General features: G+C 29.2%; 1 protein-coding gene across 1 annotated transcript in view; it reads left to right on the forward strand.

Annotated features, from left to right (window-relative positions):
- Positions 1 to 206: 206 nt before the first annotated feature.
- The window catches only part of LOC141285222 (solute carrier family 12 member 9-like), a 34016-nt gene continuing 14050 nt past the window's right edge, over positions 207 to 20172 (forward strand). The window contains exons 1-6 of the mRNA XM_073818262.1: positions 207 to 444; positions 12273 to 12407; positions 12482 to 12619; positions 14479 to 14784; positions 16274 to 16381; positions 18980 to 19091. Coding sequence (XP_073674363.1) covers positions 219 to 444; positions 12273 to 12407; positions 12482 to 12619; positions 14479 to 14784; positions 16274 to 16381; positions 18980 to 19091 — 1025 coding nt within the window. The 5' untranslated portion in view covers positions 207 to 218. The remainder of the gene's footprint in view (positions 445 to 12272; positions 12408 to 12481; positions 12620 to 14478; positions 14785 to 16273; positions 16382 to 18979; positions 19092 to 20172) is intronic.

The following is a 20172-nucleotide window of genomic DNA, read 5'->3' on the forward strand; positions in this document are numbered from 1 at the left end:
ATCTTATTCAGGTCAGTCTCTAATTTTCAAATAATAAATCTTTTATTTTTACTCTTCGTTGTAATTTTTTAATTCTCTAGGCTATGTATACAGAAGTGAATTATAGTTGAGGCAGCAGCTGATTGGCTGCGTTCGCTCTGTGTCACATGACTGGAGGCGGCTGTAAACACAGGCAGTCATGTGATCGCAGCCGGAGAGGAAACTCAATCACGGCGACCATGTCTGAGCGGACGCCGCTGCTGCATTACCGGCTCTCCGCCAGCGTCAACGAGTCCAGCGACCACCGGGAGACTCGAACCGGGAGAGATGAGGACGAGCACCGGAGCTCCGAGACCGTCCGACGGAGAACCGCCGCGACACAGCCGCCCAAACTCAACACTTTCTTCGGCGTGGTCATTCCAACACTGCTGTCAATGTTCAGTGTGGTGGTGTTCCTGCGGGTCGGTGCGTCAATCTCTCACACTCACTTCAACACTAGATAGTGCACTAAACATATATCTACACATATACATCTATCTAGCTATCTATCTATCTTTATGCATCAACTGGAATGTTCTCAGAAGGTGGTCACAAGTTACTCTCGAAGTTATGAAATGCGTTCTTTCAGTGTTAATCTGTTATTTATTAACGTTAGCAGAAAACATTATTTATACATTGTCCATGGAGTGTTTTTCTGAAACGTTTTAGATAACTTTTTTTAAATGTTGCTACTTGTTTCAGAATGTTCAGAGATGTAAAAGTAACATTCAGATAATGTCTGCAAAATGATACAATGTAATATTCCCTCAACATTTAGATAATCGGGAACAAATGTTTTTAAAACATTAAAAAAGACAAATGTTTATAATAAATAAATACAAATAAAATGTTTGCAAAATGATACAATGTAATGTTCTTGGTTTTCAACATTTAGATAACCAAGAATTTTTTTTTTGTAAAACATAAACAAAAAACAGGTTATTTTGAAAGTCAAGGAAACATTCAGAAACAATGTTTTCATACCTTAATAAGAATGCTAGCGAAAAGATATTAGCTCAAAAACATTATTTATACATTGTTCATGGAGTGTTCTTTTCTGAAAGTTATAGATCTTCATGTAACAATTTTAAAATGTTGCTACTTTTTTCAGAATGTTCAGAGATGTAAAAGTAACATTCAGATAATGTCTGCAAAATGATACAATGTAATATTCCCTCAACATTAAGATAATCAGGAACAAATGTTTTTAAAACATTAAAAATACATTTTGAATATTCAGAGAACATTCAGAAACAACGCTTTCATAACTTAGTAAGAATGTTAGTGAAAAGTTATTTTTTCATTGAGAAACGTTTTAGTTCGATGTTCATGTATCATTTTTTAAATGTTGCTATTTGTTTCAGAATGTTTAGAGAACAGTCAAAAGTAACACTGCCATAATGTTTGCATAATGATACAATGTAATGTTCCCTCAACATTCAGATAACCAAGAACAAATGTTTTTAAAACATAAACAAAAACAGGTTATTTTGAGATTTAAGGAAACTTTCAGAAACAATGTTTTCATACCTTCATAAGAATGTTAGTGAAATGTTAAGTTATTAGCACAAAAAATGTTTTTTTTTTTTCAGGAACACTTTAGTTAGATGTTCATGTAACATTTTTTAAAAAAGTTTCTACTTGTTTCAGAATATTCAGAGAACATAAAAAAAATATTGATCCCAGTAATGTTTCCAAAATGATACATTGTAATGTCCCCTCAACATTTAGATGACTAACAAAAAAATGTTCTAAAACATAAAAAAGGACATTTTGACCATTTAGAGAACATGTAAATGTACATCTTTGTTGGGACAGGACTTAATGGAGTATTTTAGCAGACTTTGACCTCATAGAGAGAAAATGAATTCAGGCTTTCATTTCCATCATGTGCTCATTCATGGCTGTATATTATTTAATTCAGGCAAATTTACATCTTTATTGGGGCAGGACTTGACAGATTCTTTTGTGACTGTGAGTTTGTCTCTGTTTTTTAGAGCCAAGCTGCATAAATGAGCTACAAATCAGGCATTTATGTAACACATCTAATAAGTGCATTAATGGCTGTTATATTAAATAAATTTTACTAATTACATAATTACAGCTAAGCAAGTGCTTTGCTAATGCATGCTACAGTGGCGACCCTGCCCGCAATTCTCAAAACTCGTGAATTCTATATTACAAAACCGGTAACCGATTATGGTAAAAATGCTTAAATATCGGAAAAAATATTGGTAAATCGATATATCGGTCAGTCGCTAAATAGTATATTCCCTTCTCATGTTTTTCCCATGTTTTTTATTGGTGAATCCGATATTATAAAACCGATAACCGAATATGGTAAAATGCTTAAATATCGGTAAATCGATATATCGGCCAATCTCTAAATGGAAAATTCCCTTTCTATAGTTTTCCAATGTTTTTTTTTTATTTTTTTTAATCAGTGAATCCGATATTATAAAACTGATAACCAATTATGGTAAAATGCTTAAATATCGGGATAATATCGGTATCTCGGTTGATCTCTATACAGAATATTCCCTTTCCATGTTTTTCCCATATTTTTCTTACGGTGAATCGAATATTATAAAACCGAAATCCGATTATGGTAAAATTCTTAAATATCGGGAAAAAACGATAAATCAATATATCTGTCAATCTCTAAATGGAATATTACCTTTTTCATGTTTTTCCGATATTTTTTTATCAGTGAATCAGATATTATAAAACCGATAACCGATTATGGTAAAATGCTTAAATATCAGGAAAAATATCAATAAATCTGTCAATCTCTGAATGGAATATTCCCTTTCCATGTTTTTCCTATATTATAAAACCGATAACTGATTATACTAAAATGCTGAAATATCGGGGACAAATATCGGTAAATCGATAGATCGGTTGATCTCTAAATAGAATATTCTCTTTCCAAGTTTTTTCCCCTATTTTTTTTTTTTTTATCTGTGAATCAGATATTATAAAACTGATAACCGATTATGGTAAAATGCTTAAATATCAGAAAAATATCAATAAATCTGTCAATCTCTGAATGGAATATTCCCTTTCCATGTTTTTCCTATATTATAAAACCGATAACTGATTATACTAAAATGCTGAAATATCGGGGACAAATATCGGTAAATCGATAGATCGGTTGATCTCTAAATAGAATATTCTCTTTCCAAGTTTTTTCCCCTATTTTTTTTTTTTTTTATCTGTGAATCAGATATTATAAAACTGATAACTGATTATGGTAAAATGCTTAAATATCAGGAAAAATATCAATAAATCTGTCAATCTCTGAATGGAATATTCCCTTTCCATGTTTTTCCCATATTTTTCTTATGGTGAATCGAATATTATAAAACCGAAATCCGATTATGGTAAAATTCTTAAATATCGGGAAAAAACGATAAATCAATATATCTGTCAATCTCTAAATGGAATATTACCTTTTTCATGTTTTTCCGATATTTTTTTATCAGTGAATCAGATATTATAAAACCGATAACCGATTATGGTAAAATGCTTAAATATCAGGAAAAATATCAATAAATCTGTCAATCTCTGAATGGAATATTCCCTTTCCATGTTTTTCCTATATTATAAAACCGATAACTGATTATACTAAAATGCTGAAATATCGGGGACAAATATCGGTAAATCGATAGATTGGTTGATCTCTAAATAGAATATTCTCTTTCCAAGTTTTTTCCCCTATTTTTTTTTTTTTTTATCTGTGAATCAGATATTATAAAACCGATAACCGATTATGGTAAAATGCTTAAATATCAGGAAAAATATCAATAAATCTGTCAATCTCTGAATGGAATATTCCCTTTCCATGTTTTTCCTATATTATAAAACCGATAACTGATTATACTAAAATGCTGAAATATCGGGGACAAATATCGGTAAATCGATAGATCGGTTGATCTCTAAATAGAATATTCTCTTTCCAAGTTTTTTCCCCTATTTTTATTTTTTTTTATCTGTGAATCAGATATTATAAAACTGATAACTGATTATGGTAAAATGCTTAAATATCAGGAAAAATATCAATAAATCTGTCAATCTCTGAATGGAATATTCCCTTTCCATGTTTTTCCCATATTTTTCTTATGGTGAATCGAATATTATAAAACCGAAATCCGATTATGGTAAAATTCTTAAATATCGGGAAAAAACGATAAATCAATATATCTGTCAATCTCTAAATGGAATATTACCTTTTTCATGTTTTTCCGATATTTTTTTATCAGTGAATCAGATATTATAAAACCGATAACCGATTATGGTAAAATGCTTAAATATCAGGAAAAATATCAATAAATCTGTCAATCTCTGAATGGAATATTCCCTTTCCATGTTTTTCCTATATTATAAAACCGATAACTGATTATACTAAAATGCTGAAATATCGGGGACAAATATCGGTAAATCGATAGATCGGTTGATCTCTAAATAGAATATTCTCTTTCCAAGTTTTTTCCCCTATTTTTTTTTTTTTTATCTGTGAATCAGATATTATAAAACCGATAACCGATTATGGTAAAATGCTTAAATATCAGGGAAAATATCAATAAATCTGTCAATCTCTGAATGGAATATTCCCTTTCCATGTTTTTCCTATATTATAAAACCGATAACTAATTATGGTAAAATGCTTAAATATTGGGAAAAAATAACGGGGTCTTTCTATTTTTCTATATTGTTACATTCAGAGAACATTCAGAAACAGTATATGACTGAATATGAGAGTAATGCCACAAGGATGTGGTTTTGTGTTGTTTAAAATCAGTGTAAACAGGCTTTACTTGATGCTGGCACAACTTGAGCAGAGGTTCTGTCATTTTCTGCATTATCCTAGTCTAGTATGATCAGAAACTTGTGTGAAAGAAAAAAATAAATAAACTATCTTCTGTCATACACAACAGTTATCACAGATTATTCTCTCAAAGCCTAATTCAACATCGGCGGTTAATGGTTAATGTGGTCAAGAATTGTCCACCAAAACGGGAACAGCGTCTGACTTACATTTACAGTAAGTTCGTTACAGTTTGTGTTGTTCCTGTGTGCTGTTTAGTGGCGAGTATCTGAGAGGCATTGAATTAAATATTGGCACAGCAGCCTGAAACTAAACTTGACAAAAAGGTTGCCTTGTAAGTTGTTTTGAATAAAAGCATCTGCCAAACATGATTACATGTAAATGTTTATATAATCCTGGTGTGAAACCAGCCAGATTAGATTGTAGGTCAGGAAGGTGTTTTCCAGTCTAGTATTATATCTATACTGTACTGTTATAGTATATGTTGGGTCATTCCATGTCAAATCAACCAAATTTCAAAAACTTCCCCTCAAAAATTTTTGATTTTGCTAATATTTATTCTGATGAAAGATAGACATGTGTAGTGATGAAAGACAATATTAAATGTCATGGATGGATATTAATTTAGTAATCCACTTTTTTATAGAGGGAGGTCAAAATGCCAATTTTCACCTTAGATTCAGAGTCAAGTTACAGGGGGGTAAAAATGACTTTAGAAAGATGGCAGCATCATAATGTTATTTTTACACAGAGATTGATCGCTCTATTAATAAAATCTGTTGACTTAAGCAATTCTTGTTTCATTATGTGCCAATGGTGACCATTCAAAAATGGGGAAACGGCACTTTTCTTCAAGCTTTTCTCCAAAGTTTGCATGCCTGTAACTCAAGAAGTTTTAAAGATATCTTAATGCCCTTTTAGATATTGGGTCTTAATAAACTTTCCTTTTGCTATCTTTATTTTTAATGCCCTATGAGATTTGGTTCCAGAAATATTGGAACTTCAATATGGCTCCAGGAGTAAATCATTAAAACGTAGACATTTTCAGTGGTCAAAAACCAAATGTGGGTCAGTTAGAAAAAATATGACACTTATTTTCTTTTAAAAAGGAATGTCTGAAGAACAAATAATGTTGAAACTAGAGATGCATCTTGTTTATTTCTGTCAAGACAACTGCATTGAACATACCAGTCTGAGTGCCATAAATATTGTTTATTTCAAAATTTGAGTGCCTATAACCTAAGAAGAGTTAAAGATATCTTAGCGGCCTTTTAGATATTGGGTCTTAATAAACTTTTCTTTTGGCATCTCTATTTTTAACGCCCTATGAGATTTGGTTCCAGAGATATTGGAACTTCAATATGGCTCCAGACGTAAATAATTCAAATGTAGACAGTGGTCAAAAACCAAATGTGGGTCAGTTAAAAAAAAAAATTTAAGTATGATACTTATTTTCTTTTAAAAAGGAATGTCTGAAGAACAAATAATGTTTAAACTAGAGATGTATCTCATTTATTTCTGTCAAGACAACTGCATTGAACATACCTGTTTGAGTGCCTTAAATATTCTTTTTCCAAAGTTTGAGTGCCTACAACTCAAGAAGTATTGAAGATATCACAATATGATTTTAGATTCTAGTTCTTCATAAACTTTTCTTTTAGAATCTCAAGACCTTACGTCGTTCAGTCCCAGACATATGGAAATCTCAATAAGGCTCCTTGTTCAAATTGTTGAATGTTACCCATTTTCAGCGGTTGAAATAGAAATGTTGCTCACTTTGTGTACAGCTTATAATTATTTTATTTAAAGAGCAATGTCTGAAGAAGAAATAATGTTTAGTTTTGGTTTCAGTTTTAGTTAACAGTAATGGCTCTGGCATTTGTCTGATTCTCAGACTGATACTGATGTAATCGGCATGAGGTTATATATGACTTTTTAATTTGAAGATCTCTAAGCTGATTTATGAATGTTTAATCAATGCATAGTACATATTAACCGCCGACAGACACAGACATGATCTGTTTGTAAAACGTTTGCCCTTTGTGCAGTGGTTATTCCGGTTATCCCGCTCACATGACACACACACACCCATATCTCCAGCTCTGAAATGGCTCTTTCTTCACATCCGCTGGTTTTAACTCAGTTCAGGGTTTAATTTTTGCTTTTGTTTGTGTTTTAAGCGCACTGGCTCAGTGAGAAGCCGCTGCGGTAAGAGATGATGATGTTCATGTATTGGTTTGCTGTATGCATGTGGTAAAACACACATGTTGCATGTGAGCAAAGTCAACATGAAAGCAAAACTGACTGTGTGCGTATTTTGATGCATGTTTCTATTCTTCTTGGGATGAAGATGCATAAAATGCATGTCATTCCAGAGAAAGAAAGTATTGTCCCAAAGACTAGTTTCTTTGTTGGTATTTGTCTTGGTTGTGTGGTATGGAAGGTTATTTCCAACTTGGAATTAAAAAAGAAGAGTAAATTGCAACTCTTTATCACACCATTTTTTACCAAGTTTATATTTGTAAGTACTTTAATATTTATCTTGTTTAAATATTTAATTCACTCACTATACATTTTTTTTTTGTCTCAAATTAAATATTTAAATATAAATATTTAAGATTAAGTAGGGCATTATGAAATCCGTTTTATTTCTTCCCAAATTCCATTCTATGGAAGTTTAAATTATTTTCTGCATTCAGTTTTTTTTTTCAGTTTAAATAAATAAATAAATATATTTAAGTTTTTTTTAATTCATGTGAAACTAGACCAGTTAAAAAAATCCTTCTTAAATATTCCCCACAATGCATTGCAATTTAAAAATGGACTAAAACAAGGAAAAAAAAAAAAGATTTCAGATGTTATTTCATGTTGACTTTAAACCTGGACTCACACAAACGTCTTCTCTCCATCCTGTGTGTGAGTGTATTTGCATATTTGTATTTGAAATGTCATAATTCATGCATAATATCGAAATATGAAATCAGTTTTAACAAGTCAGACAGCTTAAAGAAGTTTCTATAACACTTAAAGCCTTTATGTGTAATGCATTTTACAGGTGAGATCAAACGTTTGCACCCCCTTTCAGAGAAAAAATTAGTTGAATTTATAAAATGATCCTTAACACTGTGTTGATACCTGAATGGTCCACAGCTGTGCTTTTTTGTTTAGTGATAGTTGTTCATGAGTCCCTTGTTTGTCCTGAACAGTTAAATTAAAAAAAAAGTCAAAAGTTTGGGGTCAGTACATTTTTATTGTTGTTGTTTTTTTTTTAAAGAAATTAATACTTTTATTCACCAAGGATGTATTAAGTTAATAATTGAAACTTTACTAAAAGTTAATAATAAATAATTTTATATTTATATTTATCTTTTGTATAAACACTGTACTTTTTAAACTTGTTATTCATGAAAGAATCCTGAAAAAAAAACAGGTTCCAAAAAATATTTGGCAGCACAACTGTTGATATTATCCAACATTGATCATTCTAATAATAAATCAGCATATTAGAATGATTTCTGAAGGATCATGTGACACTTAAGTCTGCAGTAACAGCTGATAAAAATTCAGCTTTTCATCACCGTAATAAATTATATTTTAAATTATGTTAAAATAAAAAACATTATTTTATATTGTAAAAACATTTTTGCAATATTACTGTTTTTTTCTGTATTTTTAATCGAATATATGCGGCCTTGATGAGCAGAAGAGACTTCTTTAAAGACTTTTACAAGTCTTACTGACCCCAAACTTTTGAACAGTAGTGTGTGTGTATATATATATATTATATATAAGTAATAATAACCAAAGCATTACAAAGCATAATTATTGCATTAACTACTTTCATAATGCATTATATACAAAGGCTCATGCATGCTCAGGTGTGTGCATGAGCAAAGGTATGCACATTTGCTGCTATGTGTGGTGATGCTATTGCTTGAAAGGCATTTAAGTGTTTTAAGTGTCATTTAGGTTTTTTTTCTGTTTTTCATTGAATGAGTGACTGAGGTGCATTGAGTGCAGAACATCTGATCTGGGAATGAACTACGCGAGAGCGAGGTCGAGGTGCATCGGTTTATGTTTAAACTGCAGTTTCTTTAAAGCTGAAGTTTGTCGAAATGCAACCTGTTTAAGTGGTCCTGATTAAATCTACAGATCAATTTGACCAAACATTTACCACAAAATCATAATAGAAATTTCATAAATCATATATCACAGTGCCTGTTGTGTGAGTGTGGAAACTTTTTTTGTCATGTTTGTGACTTTAAAATTAGAAAAAAAAAAGACATAATTCGAAGAAAAACGTCCAGTGTTTAAGGAATAGTTCAGCCAAAAATGAAAATGTGCTCATCCTCAGGTCATCCAAGATTAGGATGAGTTTGCTTCTTTATCAGATTTGTAGAAATGTGTGATTCCATCACTGCCTCACCAATGGATCCTCTGCAGTGAATGGGTGCCGTCAGAATGAGAGTCCAAAAAGCTGATAAAAAAATCACAATAATCCACAAGTAATACACACCTCTCCAGTCTATCAGTTAACATCTTGAGAAGACAAAAGCTGAAACAAATCTATTAAATACGAGTCCATAATCCATAGTAGCTTATATACTTAAGCATTCATTTCAAGTTAATTTCACTTAATATTAATACTTAATTTCATCTACTTCAACGGTTAAAATGAATATTTAATACACGATTATTCATTTTAACACCTATTTCACCACGTAATTTAATATACTTTAAAATTAAGTGTTAAAATAAATACTTATTACTTAAGCATTAATTTTAACACTTACGTATTCATTTGGCCACTGAATTTAACCAATTAAGTAATTATTTCAACGCAATTCCACCACTTAATATGCTTAAAATTAAGTGTTAAAATAAATAGTTAATGTGTGATTTTAAATTTAAATTTAACACTTAATTTTATTACTTAATATATTTAAAATTAAATATAAAAATGTGTTAAATGTGTTAAAAGTAATACTCCAATACGTAAGCATTATTTTAACACTTACATAGCAAGTATGTTTTAACACTTTCATCACTGGATTGTACCACTCAATTTTAAATTTTAAACTTAATTTATTAAAAATTAAATGTAAAAATTAAGTGGTAAAATGAATACTGAATACTAAATAATTTGAATACTTATGTAACATTTAATACTTAAGTTTTATCAATTTTGGAATTTGACACTAACTACTTAAGCATTAATTTTTACACTTAAGTTTTAACACCTAATTTCACCACTTAAGTTTAAATTTAATACTTAATGTACTTAAAATGAAAGTAAAAATTAAGTGTTAAAATGAATACTAAATAAATAAACAATAATTTTAACACTTAAGTAACATTTAAGTATGTAACATTTAACAAGTAATTTCACCACTGAATTTCAAAACTTAATTTTTAATTTTAAACTTAATATACTAAAAATTAAATGTAAAAATTAAGTGGTAAAATGAATACTGAATACTGAGTAATTTGAACAATTAAGTAAGTAACAGTTAAGTATGTAACATTTAACACTTAAGCTTTAACACTTTTTGAAACTGACACTAACGCTTACGTAACAAGTACATTTTAACACTTAAATAAGTAACATTTAACACTTAGGTAACATGTAACACTTAATTTAACCTCTTAATTTTAAATTTAATACTTAATATACTTAAAATAAGGTGGTAAAATGAATACTAAATACTTAATAATTTGAGCACTTAAGTATGTAACATTTAACACTTAAGCTTTAACACTTTTTGAAATGGACACTAACTACTTAAGCATTAATTTTAACACTCACATAACAAGAACATTTTAACACTCAAATAAGTAACATTTAATTTTAACACTGGATTTCACCACTTAATTTTAAATTTAATACTTAATATACTTAAAATGTAAAAAGTAGGTGTTAAAATTATTAATGAATTCTTAAAAATGTTTTACGTATCAAGTACGTCTTAACACTTAAATAAGTAACATTTAACACTTAGGTAACATTTAACACTTAATTTTACCACTTAATTTTAAATTTAGTACTTAATATACTTAAAATAAGGTGGTAAAATTAATACTAAATACTTAATAATTTGAGCACTTAAGTATGTAACATTTAACACTTAAGCTTTAACACTTTTTGAAATTGACACTAACTACTTAAGCATTAATTTTAACACTCACATAAGTAACATTTAATTTTAACACTGGATGTCACCACTTAATTTTAAATTTAATACTTAATATACTTAAAATGTAAAAATTAGGTGTTAAAATTATTAATGAATACTTAGAAATGTTTTACGTAACAAGTACGTTTTAACACTTCAGTAACATTTAACACTTAGGTAACATTTAACACTTAATTTCGCCACTTAATTTTAAATTTAATACTTAATATACTTAAAATAAAATGGTAAAATGAATACTAAATACTTAATAATTTGAGCACTTAAGTATGTAACATTTAACACTTAAGCTTTAACACTTTTTGAAATTGACACTAACTACTTAAGCATTAATTTTAACACTCACATAACAAGAACATTTTAACACTCAAATAAGTAACATTCAATTTTAACACTGGATTTCACCACTTAATTTTAAATTTAATACTTAATATACTTAAAATGTAAAAATTAGGTGTTAAAATTATTAATGAATACTTAAAAATGTTTTACGTATCAAGTACGTTTTAACACTTAAATAAGTAACATTTAACACTTAGGTAACATTTAACACTTAATTTCACCACCTTATTTTAAATTTAATACTTAATATACTTAAAATAAGGTGGTAAAATGAATACTAAATACTTAATAATTTGAGCACTTAAGTATGTAACATTTAACACTTAAGCTTTAACACTTTTTGAAATTGACACTAACTACTTAAGCATTAATTTTAACACTCACATAAGTAACATTTAATTTTAACACTGGATGTCACCACTTAATTTTAAATGTAATACTTAATATACTTAAAATAAGGTGGTAAAATGAATACTAAATACTTAATAATTTGAGCACTTAAGTATGTAACATTTAACACTTAAGCTTTAACACTTTTTAAAATTAACTACTTAAGCATTAATTTTAACACTTTAATACTTAATATACTTCAAATAAAATGTGAAATTTAGGTGGTAAAATGAAAACTGATCAGCTGTTTAGACTCTCATTCTGACGGCACCCATTCACTCCTGATGATCCATTGGTGAGACACTGATGGAATAACACATTTCTACACACCTGAGGTAGAAACAAACTCATCCTAATCTTGGATGAGCACATTTTCAGCACATTTGGGTGAACTATTGCTATCTCTGAAACTCAAAAATGCATTGCGGGTCAAATTGACCCGGAACGCGATATAAGGTTTAAGGCCATTTTCAGCTGTGTAATGGTGTTGTTTTGTGTTGCAGGTTTTGTTGTGGGTCAGTGTGGTCTGTATCAGACTATAGCGATGCTGCTGGTGGCGTATTTCATCATCAGTATGACGGTTCTGTCAGTGTGTGCCATCTCCACTAACGGAGCGCTGGACGCCGGAGGAGCGTATTGTATCCTGAAATCCCACAAACACAAACAAAAACACTCCTCTTGTTGTTTATTTCCTTAGCTGTGTTGTTTTCAGACATGATCAGTCGTGCTCTCGGTCCAGAGTTCGGCGGCAGCATCGGCATCATGTTCTTCCTGGCTAACGTCTGCGGTAGCGCCCTCTTCGTGCTGGGACTGGTGGAGGCGATTTTAACAACCTTCGGGATTCCTGAAGGTAGCTTGTGTGTTTGTTCACATTAATTGTATAGGTATGCATGATCCCAGTGACATATGGAAGGGTAATTGGCACAATATTAGTTAAATTAGTCTTAAATAACAACACTCTGCATGAGTGGTTTTGTCTAATTTTGGATGGAAATGCATTATGTTGCATGGCGCCAGTAATGCCAAGGTCATGGGTTCCAATCTCAGGGAATGCATGAATTGATAAACTTGAATGCTATGTAAATCCCATTGGATAAAAGTGGCTGCCAAACTAAAACAAAGCCAAAACCCAAAAAAGGTTACATTTTGTGTGTACATTTAAACCATAAAGCAGTATTTAGTGTTTAGTTATATTAAATATATAATGTTAAACTATGTATTAATAGTTTGAATTGGCTCTTATTTTTATATTTCCAGTTTTATTTTTATTTTTTTATTTCCATGTTAATTTTTTTGTTTCAGTTTGAATAATTTTAGTACTTCTGTATATTTCAGTCAACTGCAATTTAATAATTAAAAAAAAATATGTTTTTGCTGATTCAATGGCTATAAATTACAATTAAATACAAAAATAAAAATATTTATTAATTTTAAATTATATATTTTATTTTTGTTCTTTTTTTCAGAATCAATGGCTATTTATTGCAATTAAATAAGTTAATGTTCATTTTAGTTTATTTATTTATTTATGCTTACCATTATTTTACCAGCATTAGTGCCTATTAATTTCAGTTAAATAAATGAATAAAAATATTTTGCTTTATTTTATTTTAAGTTTTTTTTTCAGCATCAGTGGCTATTAATTGCAATTAAAAAATGAATTGAAAAAAAAAAACATTTTTATTTTCTTTTTAATTAATTAATTAGTTTATTAATTATAGTTTTTTCCAGCATTAATGACTATTAATTTAAGTATAATAAATGAATAAAAATATGTATTTATTTTGTTATTTATTTTATTTTATATTTTTGGTTAGATTTTTTTCAGCATCAATGGCTATGTATCGCAATTAAAAAAAAAAAAAATCTTTTTAGTTTATTTATTTATTTATATTTAGTTTTTTCCAGCATCAATGCCTATTTATTTTATTTTTGTATTTTTAATTTTTAATTAATTTAATTAAATAAGACTAAAAATGTTTATTTATCCATTTAAGTTTATTTATATTTTATTGTATTAATGCCTAATAATTAAAATTAAACAAAATAATTAAACATAAATATTTTTAGTATTTATTTATTTTTCAGTGTCAATGGCTGTTAATTGCAATTAAATGCGTAGTTTTTAAAATTATTGTCCAGCATAGGTGGCTATTTATTGCCTGTGCCTATTAATTCCAGTGAAATAAATTAATAAACATATTTATTTAATTTAATTTTATTTAGTTTTTTGTTCTTTTGTTCAGCATCAATGGATATTTATTGCAATTTAATAAATAAATAAAAAAAATCTATGAATTAAAAAAAGATTTTTAGTTTATTTATTTATATTTAGTTTTTTTTCCAGGATCAATGTCTATTAATTTCAGTTAAATAAATAAATACAATTTTATTTTATTTTGGTTTGTATTTTTTTTTCCAGCATCAATGGCTAAATTAAATAAAATAGTTAAAAATATATATTTTATTTTTAGTGTGTTTATTTATTTATTTAATTATAGTTTTACCCCTCAGCATCAATGCCTATTAATTGCAATTAAATAAGTAATTTTTAAAATTATTCTCGAGCATAGGTGGCTATTAATTGCTATTAATTAAATAATTAAAAATATTAATTTATAAATAATTACTGATAAATGTAAAAAAAAAAAAAAAAAGACACCATTTTAACAAGATTCATTTTAAAAAGTATTTTCTGTTTTGTTTCAGACGGCTCGATGCTGACCGGCTCTAAGGTTGCAGGTCTGCCGACCGGTTACTGGTGGTCTCTTCTGTACGGGACGGTGATTCTCCTGCTGTGTGTGTTGGTGTGTCTAGTCGGGGCTCATATCTACGCTAAAGCCACCTTCCTCATCTTCATCATCGTCATTGTGGTTTTGACGACCATCTTCATCAGTTTCTTCATCGTGCCGTTTCGACCCGTCCAGCTGCCCGGACACAGAAACTCCTCGTTCGGCCCGACCAGCGCCAACTTCACCGGCTTCAAGTTAGAAACGCTGTTGGGAAACCTTCAAGGTAAGAGACGTTACAATGGGTTTCAGTATGTAACCAGCTTTCAGTGTTTGGCATAATGTTAGATTAGAGAACAGAGAAATGAGACGCACACTTCTGTAAAAGACCAAAGGCCACTTCCTGAATAAAGAAACAGATGCATGATGACTTGATATTAAATAACCAGCTTCATCATTAACCAAGCTGATTGTCACGTGTGTAAAATGCATTATGCTTATACCTAAGCACGTTTTAATAGTAACGTGACACTAGATCAGCTCTTCTCATATTTGTTTTGCTAACTTGAAACTAAACACTAACACCACTTTTGTGGTGAAAAATAATCATTAAGGTTTCATAAGGCAATTAAATAAATTAATAAAATTATTTATTTTTTTGCAACATCAATGGGTATTAATTGAAAAATTAAATAAAATAATAAAAATAAAATAAATTTTAGTTTATTTATTTATTTTTTAGTTGTTTTTTTTAGCATCAATCGCTATTTGTTGCAATTAAATAAATGAATTAAAATAAAATTATTTTTATTTTTTTTTCAGCATTAGTGTATTATTTATTTATTCATTTATTAATTTATTAATTTATTTATTTTTTGTTTGTATTTTTTCCAGCATCAATGCTATTTATTGCAATTAAATAAAATAATAAAAATGTTTTTATATTTATTTATTTATAAATATATTTGTTATTTAAGTTATATTCATGAATAAAATTATTTATTCTTTAGCAGCATCAATGGGTATTAATTGCAATTGAATAAAAGAATAAAACTATTTATAAATTTTAGTTTATTTATTTTTAGCTGTTTATTGCAATTAAATAAAACATTTTTTTGGTTTATTTATTTTTTTAAGCATCAATGGCTATTTATTGCAATTAAATAAATGAATTAAATATATATATATATATAATTCATTTATTTAATTGCAATAAATAAACTAAAAAATTATAAATATGTAAGCGAAATATTATATATATATAAAATATATATAAATTTCAAGTGAAAACGCTTTAAAAAAGATAAAGATATATATACTATAAATTTTATATAATAACAATAAAAACCCTAAAGTAAGTAAATGTAGTTAATATTATTATTTAATTAATTTTTGTGATAATTAATCTTTGTTAATGTTAATAAAATGTTAACTTAAAATGTTAGTAACAATGTTAACTTTTGACTTTTAAACATGTGTTGCCATTAACATTTACTAAACTATTCATAAGCGCTGGATAAGTATTGTTCATTGTTAGCTCACGTTTTCTCTTCCATGTCTCTGTTAACTCAAACATTTAAATCTAGATGTAATTATTGTGACTTTTTTTTCCTCTTTTAAGTAGTTTTGGATAAAAGCATCTGCTAAATGCATAAATGTAGATATGAATGCAATCATCATGATTATTAACACAAATGCTGGGTTGCAGAAGTCTCAGACTGTTAATTGTGTGTGTGTGTGTGTGTGTGTGTGTGTGTGTGTGTGTGTGTGTTTAGCTGACTACGTGGTGGACTACACCACCGGCACCATGATGTCTTTCGCCTCTGTTTTTGCGGTGATGTTTAATGGCTGCACTGGAATCATGGCTGGATCCAACATGTCCGGTGGGTGTTGACTTTACAGGACTGTTTATTGCTCTTTAATGGAGTTTGTAAGGTTTTTTGAGTGTTTTCTAACGTTTGTTAGACTGAATTATTGCATGCATGTTGTTAAGTGTGTTCAGTAGTGGATAAAACCATCATTCTGGTTCCCTCGACAAAAACCCAGTAGGATTAATCCATTGGCTTTTAGATTATTGCAGAAAATAAGCTCAAAGGTTTATGATTCTTACACATTTTGTTCATCATGATAATCTTTACAAATTAACACAACTTTTATGCCTTTTTAAGGTGTATATGCAGTTGCCAGGAGTAAAAAGCTAAAAGTAGGCTATACATGAACTACCCCACGGACATTGCCACCATTGAGCTTTCCAAAACTCAAAATTTTCCTGAAAGTTTGTTGTTTCAGACTACTGGAAGGAAAATATCCAAAATACACTTTGAAGTGTTACCTTCATTGCACTTTAACTATTTGCATTTGTATATTTCAGTTACAATACATATCTTTAAAGAGTTTTATCTCCACTTCAGTAATACTTACTTACACCAAAGTTTTATTCCTCTCTATATTCTGAAGGTTTTGGGCATTTGTTGATAAATCATTCACACTTATTTGTAGAATATTTTATTCCTAAAAACATGGTGAAAATGTAAAACTTTGAAGGTTGTGAGTTTTTATGTCCACTTCAGTAGCACTTACATACACCAAAACTTAGAGTTTTATTCCTCTCTATGTTCTAAAGTTTTTTACTGAGGTGTTTGTTCATAAATCATTCACATTTATTTCTATAAGATTTTATTCCTAATAACATGGTGAAAATGCATATTTTCAAAGAGTTTTATCTCTGCTTCAGTAACACTTACATAAACCAAAACTTAGAGCTTTATTCCTATCTATATTCTGATAGTTTTTACTGATGGGTTTGTTCATATATCATTTACATGGTTTTATTATTGCACTTTATCTATTTGCATCTGTAGATTTCACTTACAATACATATCTTTAAAGAGTTTTATCTCCACTTCAGCAGCACTTACATAAACCAAAACTTAAGATTTTATTCTTCTCTATATTCTAAAGGTTTTTACTGAGGTGTTTGTTCATAAATCATTCACATTTATCTCTATAAGATTTTATTCCTAAAAACGTGGTGAAAATACATATCTTTAAAGGCGGCAAATTTGTTTCTCCACTTTAGCAGCACTTACATAAACCAAAACTTAGCTTTATTCCTTTCTATATTCTGATAGTTTTTACTGATGGGTTTGTTCATATATTCTTCACATGATTTTATTATTTCACTTTATCAGTTTACATCTATAGATTTAAATTGTCTTTAAAGGCCGTTTTCTCAAAATGAGTGTGTTTCTCCACTTCAGCAGCACTTACATACACCAAAACCTAGAAGTTGTATTCCTCTCTATATTCTGAAAGGTTTTACTGAGGGGTTTGTTCATATATCATTCACACTGATTTATACAACATTTTATTCCTAAAAACATGATGAAAATGCATATCTTCAAAGGCGGCAAGCTTGTTTCTCCACTTCAGCAGAACTTACATACACCAAAACTTACAATTTTATTCCTGTCTATATTCTTTAGAGTTTTTACTAAGGGATTTGTTCATATATCATTCACATGGTTTTATTATTGCACTAATCTGCTTACATCTGTAGATTTAAATTGTATGTCTTTAAAGGCCATTTTCCCAAAATGAGTTTTATCTAAACTTCTGTAACACTTACATACACCAAAACTTAGGGTTTTATTCCGCTCTATATTCTGAAGGTTTTTACAGAAGGGTTTGTTTATATATCATTCACACTTATTTGTAGAACATTTTATTCCTAAAAACATGGTGAAAATACGTATCTTCAACGTCGGTGAGTTTGTTTCTCCACTTCAGCAGCACTTACATACACCAATACTTAGTTTTATTCCTCTCTATATTCTGAAGGATTTTACTGAAGGGTTTGTTCATATATTATTCACATGGTTTTATTACTGCACTTTGTCTATTTACGCCTATAGTTTTCATTTAAAATATACCTTCAAAGGTTGCTTTTTCAAAATTAGTTTTATCTCCAATTTAGCACTACTTACATACACCAAAACTTAGAGTTTTATTCCTCTGTATATTCTGAAGGATTTTACTGAAGGGTTTGTTCATATATCACTCACATTGATTTATATAACATTTTATTCCTAAAACCATGTTGAAAATATTTTTTTTCGTCTTTTGACAGTATTTTTGGATTTATAAAGAGATGAAAAGAGAAATTCAAAATCCCCACTGTAAAAGCCTTTAACTCTAATATGTCAACAAAATTATACAAAAATTTTGAGCCTGGCTTTATCCAGTGTTCAGATTAATGTTCTGGAAATTAGTGCAAGGATAATGACATAATGCTTTATTTTTGTATTTTACTATAACATTTCAGAAAACTTGTAATACAAAACAAGTTTGCAATTCTTAATGTAATCAATCAACTAAGAAAGTATGGTAAAATATATTTGTTAGTTGTTTTTTTTTACCCTGCTCACCTGTAGTGTTTAGTTTTAAGGTAAAATTTATTGACGTGTGTTTATATGTTTAAGGTGATCTGAAGAGCCCAAGCTACTCCATTCCTCGCGGAACCATCACAGCCGTCATCTTCACCTTTGTCATCTACAACCTACTGAGTTTACTGATCTCCTGCACCTGTGACAGGTAACACACACACACACACACACACACACACACACACACACACACACACACACACACACACACACACACACACAGACACACAGACACAGACAGAAAGACAGACAGAATGATGTCAAAGTGTAGACAAATGATGAAATAATGAAAGTGAAAGTTATGCTGCTGAAACCTCGGGAAGTTTTTGACACAATGCTGATATGTATTGCAAAGACTTAAACGGATCTGAAAGTTGGATTGTGTGTGTGTGTGTGTAAAAGCAAGCAGAAGTGTGATTGACGTCACATGACATTCCTGGCATTTCCAACAGAAAGAATTCAGACTGCATGCAGTTAAATTGAATTGAACACAATTCAGTTTGAATGCTCATGTTTGTAGCTTATAAAGCATGTCAGCTTTTTACTTGCACGATCGTTTTGTCGTAATTAGGGGATGTGGCCTCGTGATGGCCGGGTCATGTGTGCCTCACATGATGTGCATGAGGAAAGAGTTTGAAAATGCCTGCGTGTTTGAGTGTGACTGTGTCACACTGGAGTTTTATAGAAAGAAAGTTTCTTCTATTAAATGACAGAGAAAGATGTAAAATAGTCTAAATTAGTCTAGCTCTTAATTAAATGATTCATTTCTGCATTTACATCAGTGCTGTTTTAGTGTTGTCATACAATTATAGTTTTTTTATTGAATTAGTTAAATTTGTTTGTATTTTCTGTTTAGATTTAAGTTTTTTAACATCATCATCATCATTATTATTATTATTATTATTATTATTAATAACAGCAATAAATAATAATAATTTTTGTTTTATATTATAAATTATATTATATGCCTTTTTGTATTGATTTTCATTTCAAGTTTATTTTGGTTCATCAAGTTAAACATAAATATAATGTTTTAATATATTTTATTTAACATTTATTTTTTCAAGTAACAAAAACATGTTGTCTTTGTTTTATGCCCCTTTAAATGCAGTTTTCCCTCCTGGAACTTTGATGAAATTACTATTATACTTTTTCGATATTTAGAATTTTTTTATATTATTTTAATAAATTACTTGAATTGGTTTATATTTATTTTCATTTGTTAGCAT

This window comes from Garra rufa, chromosome 14 (genome assembly GCF_049309525.1).
Source record: "Garra rufa chromosome 14, GarRuf1.0, whole genome shotgun sequence".
NCBI classification, from domain to species: Eukaryota; Metazoa; Chordata; class Actinopteri; order Cypriniformes; family Cyprinidae; genus Garra; species Garra rufa.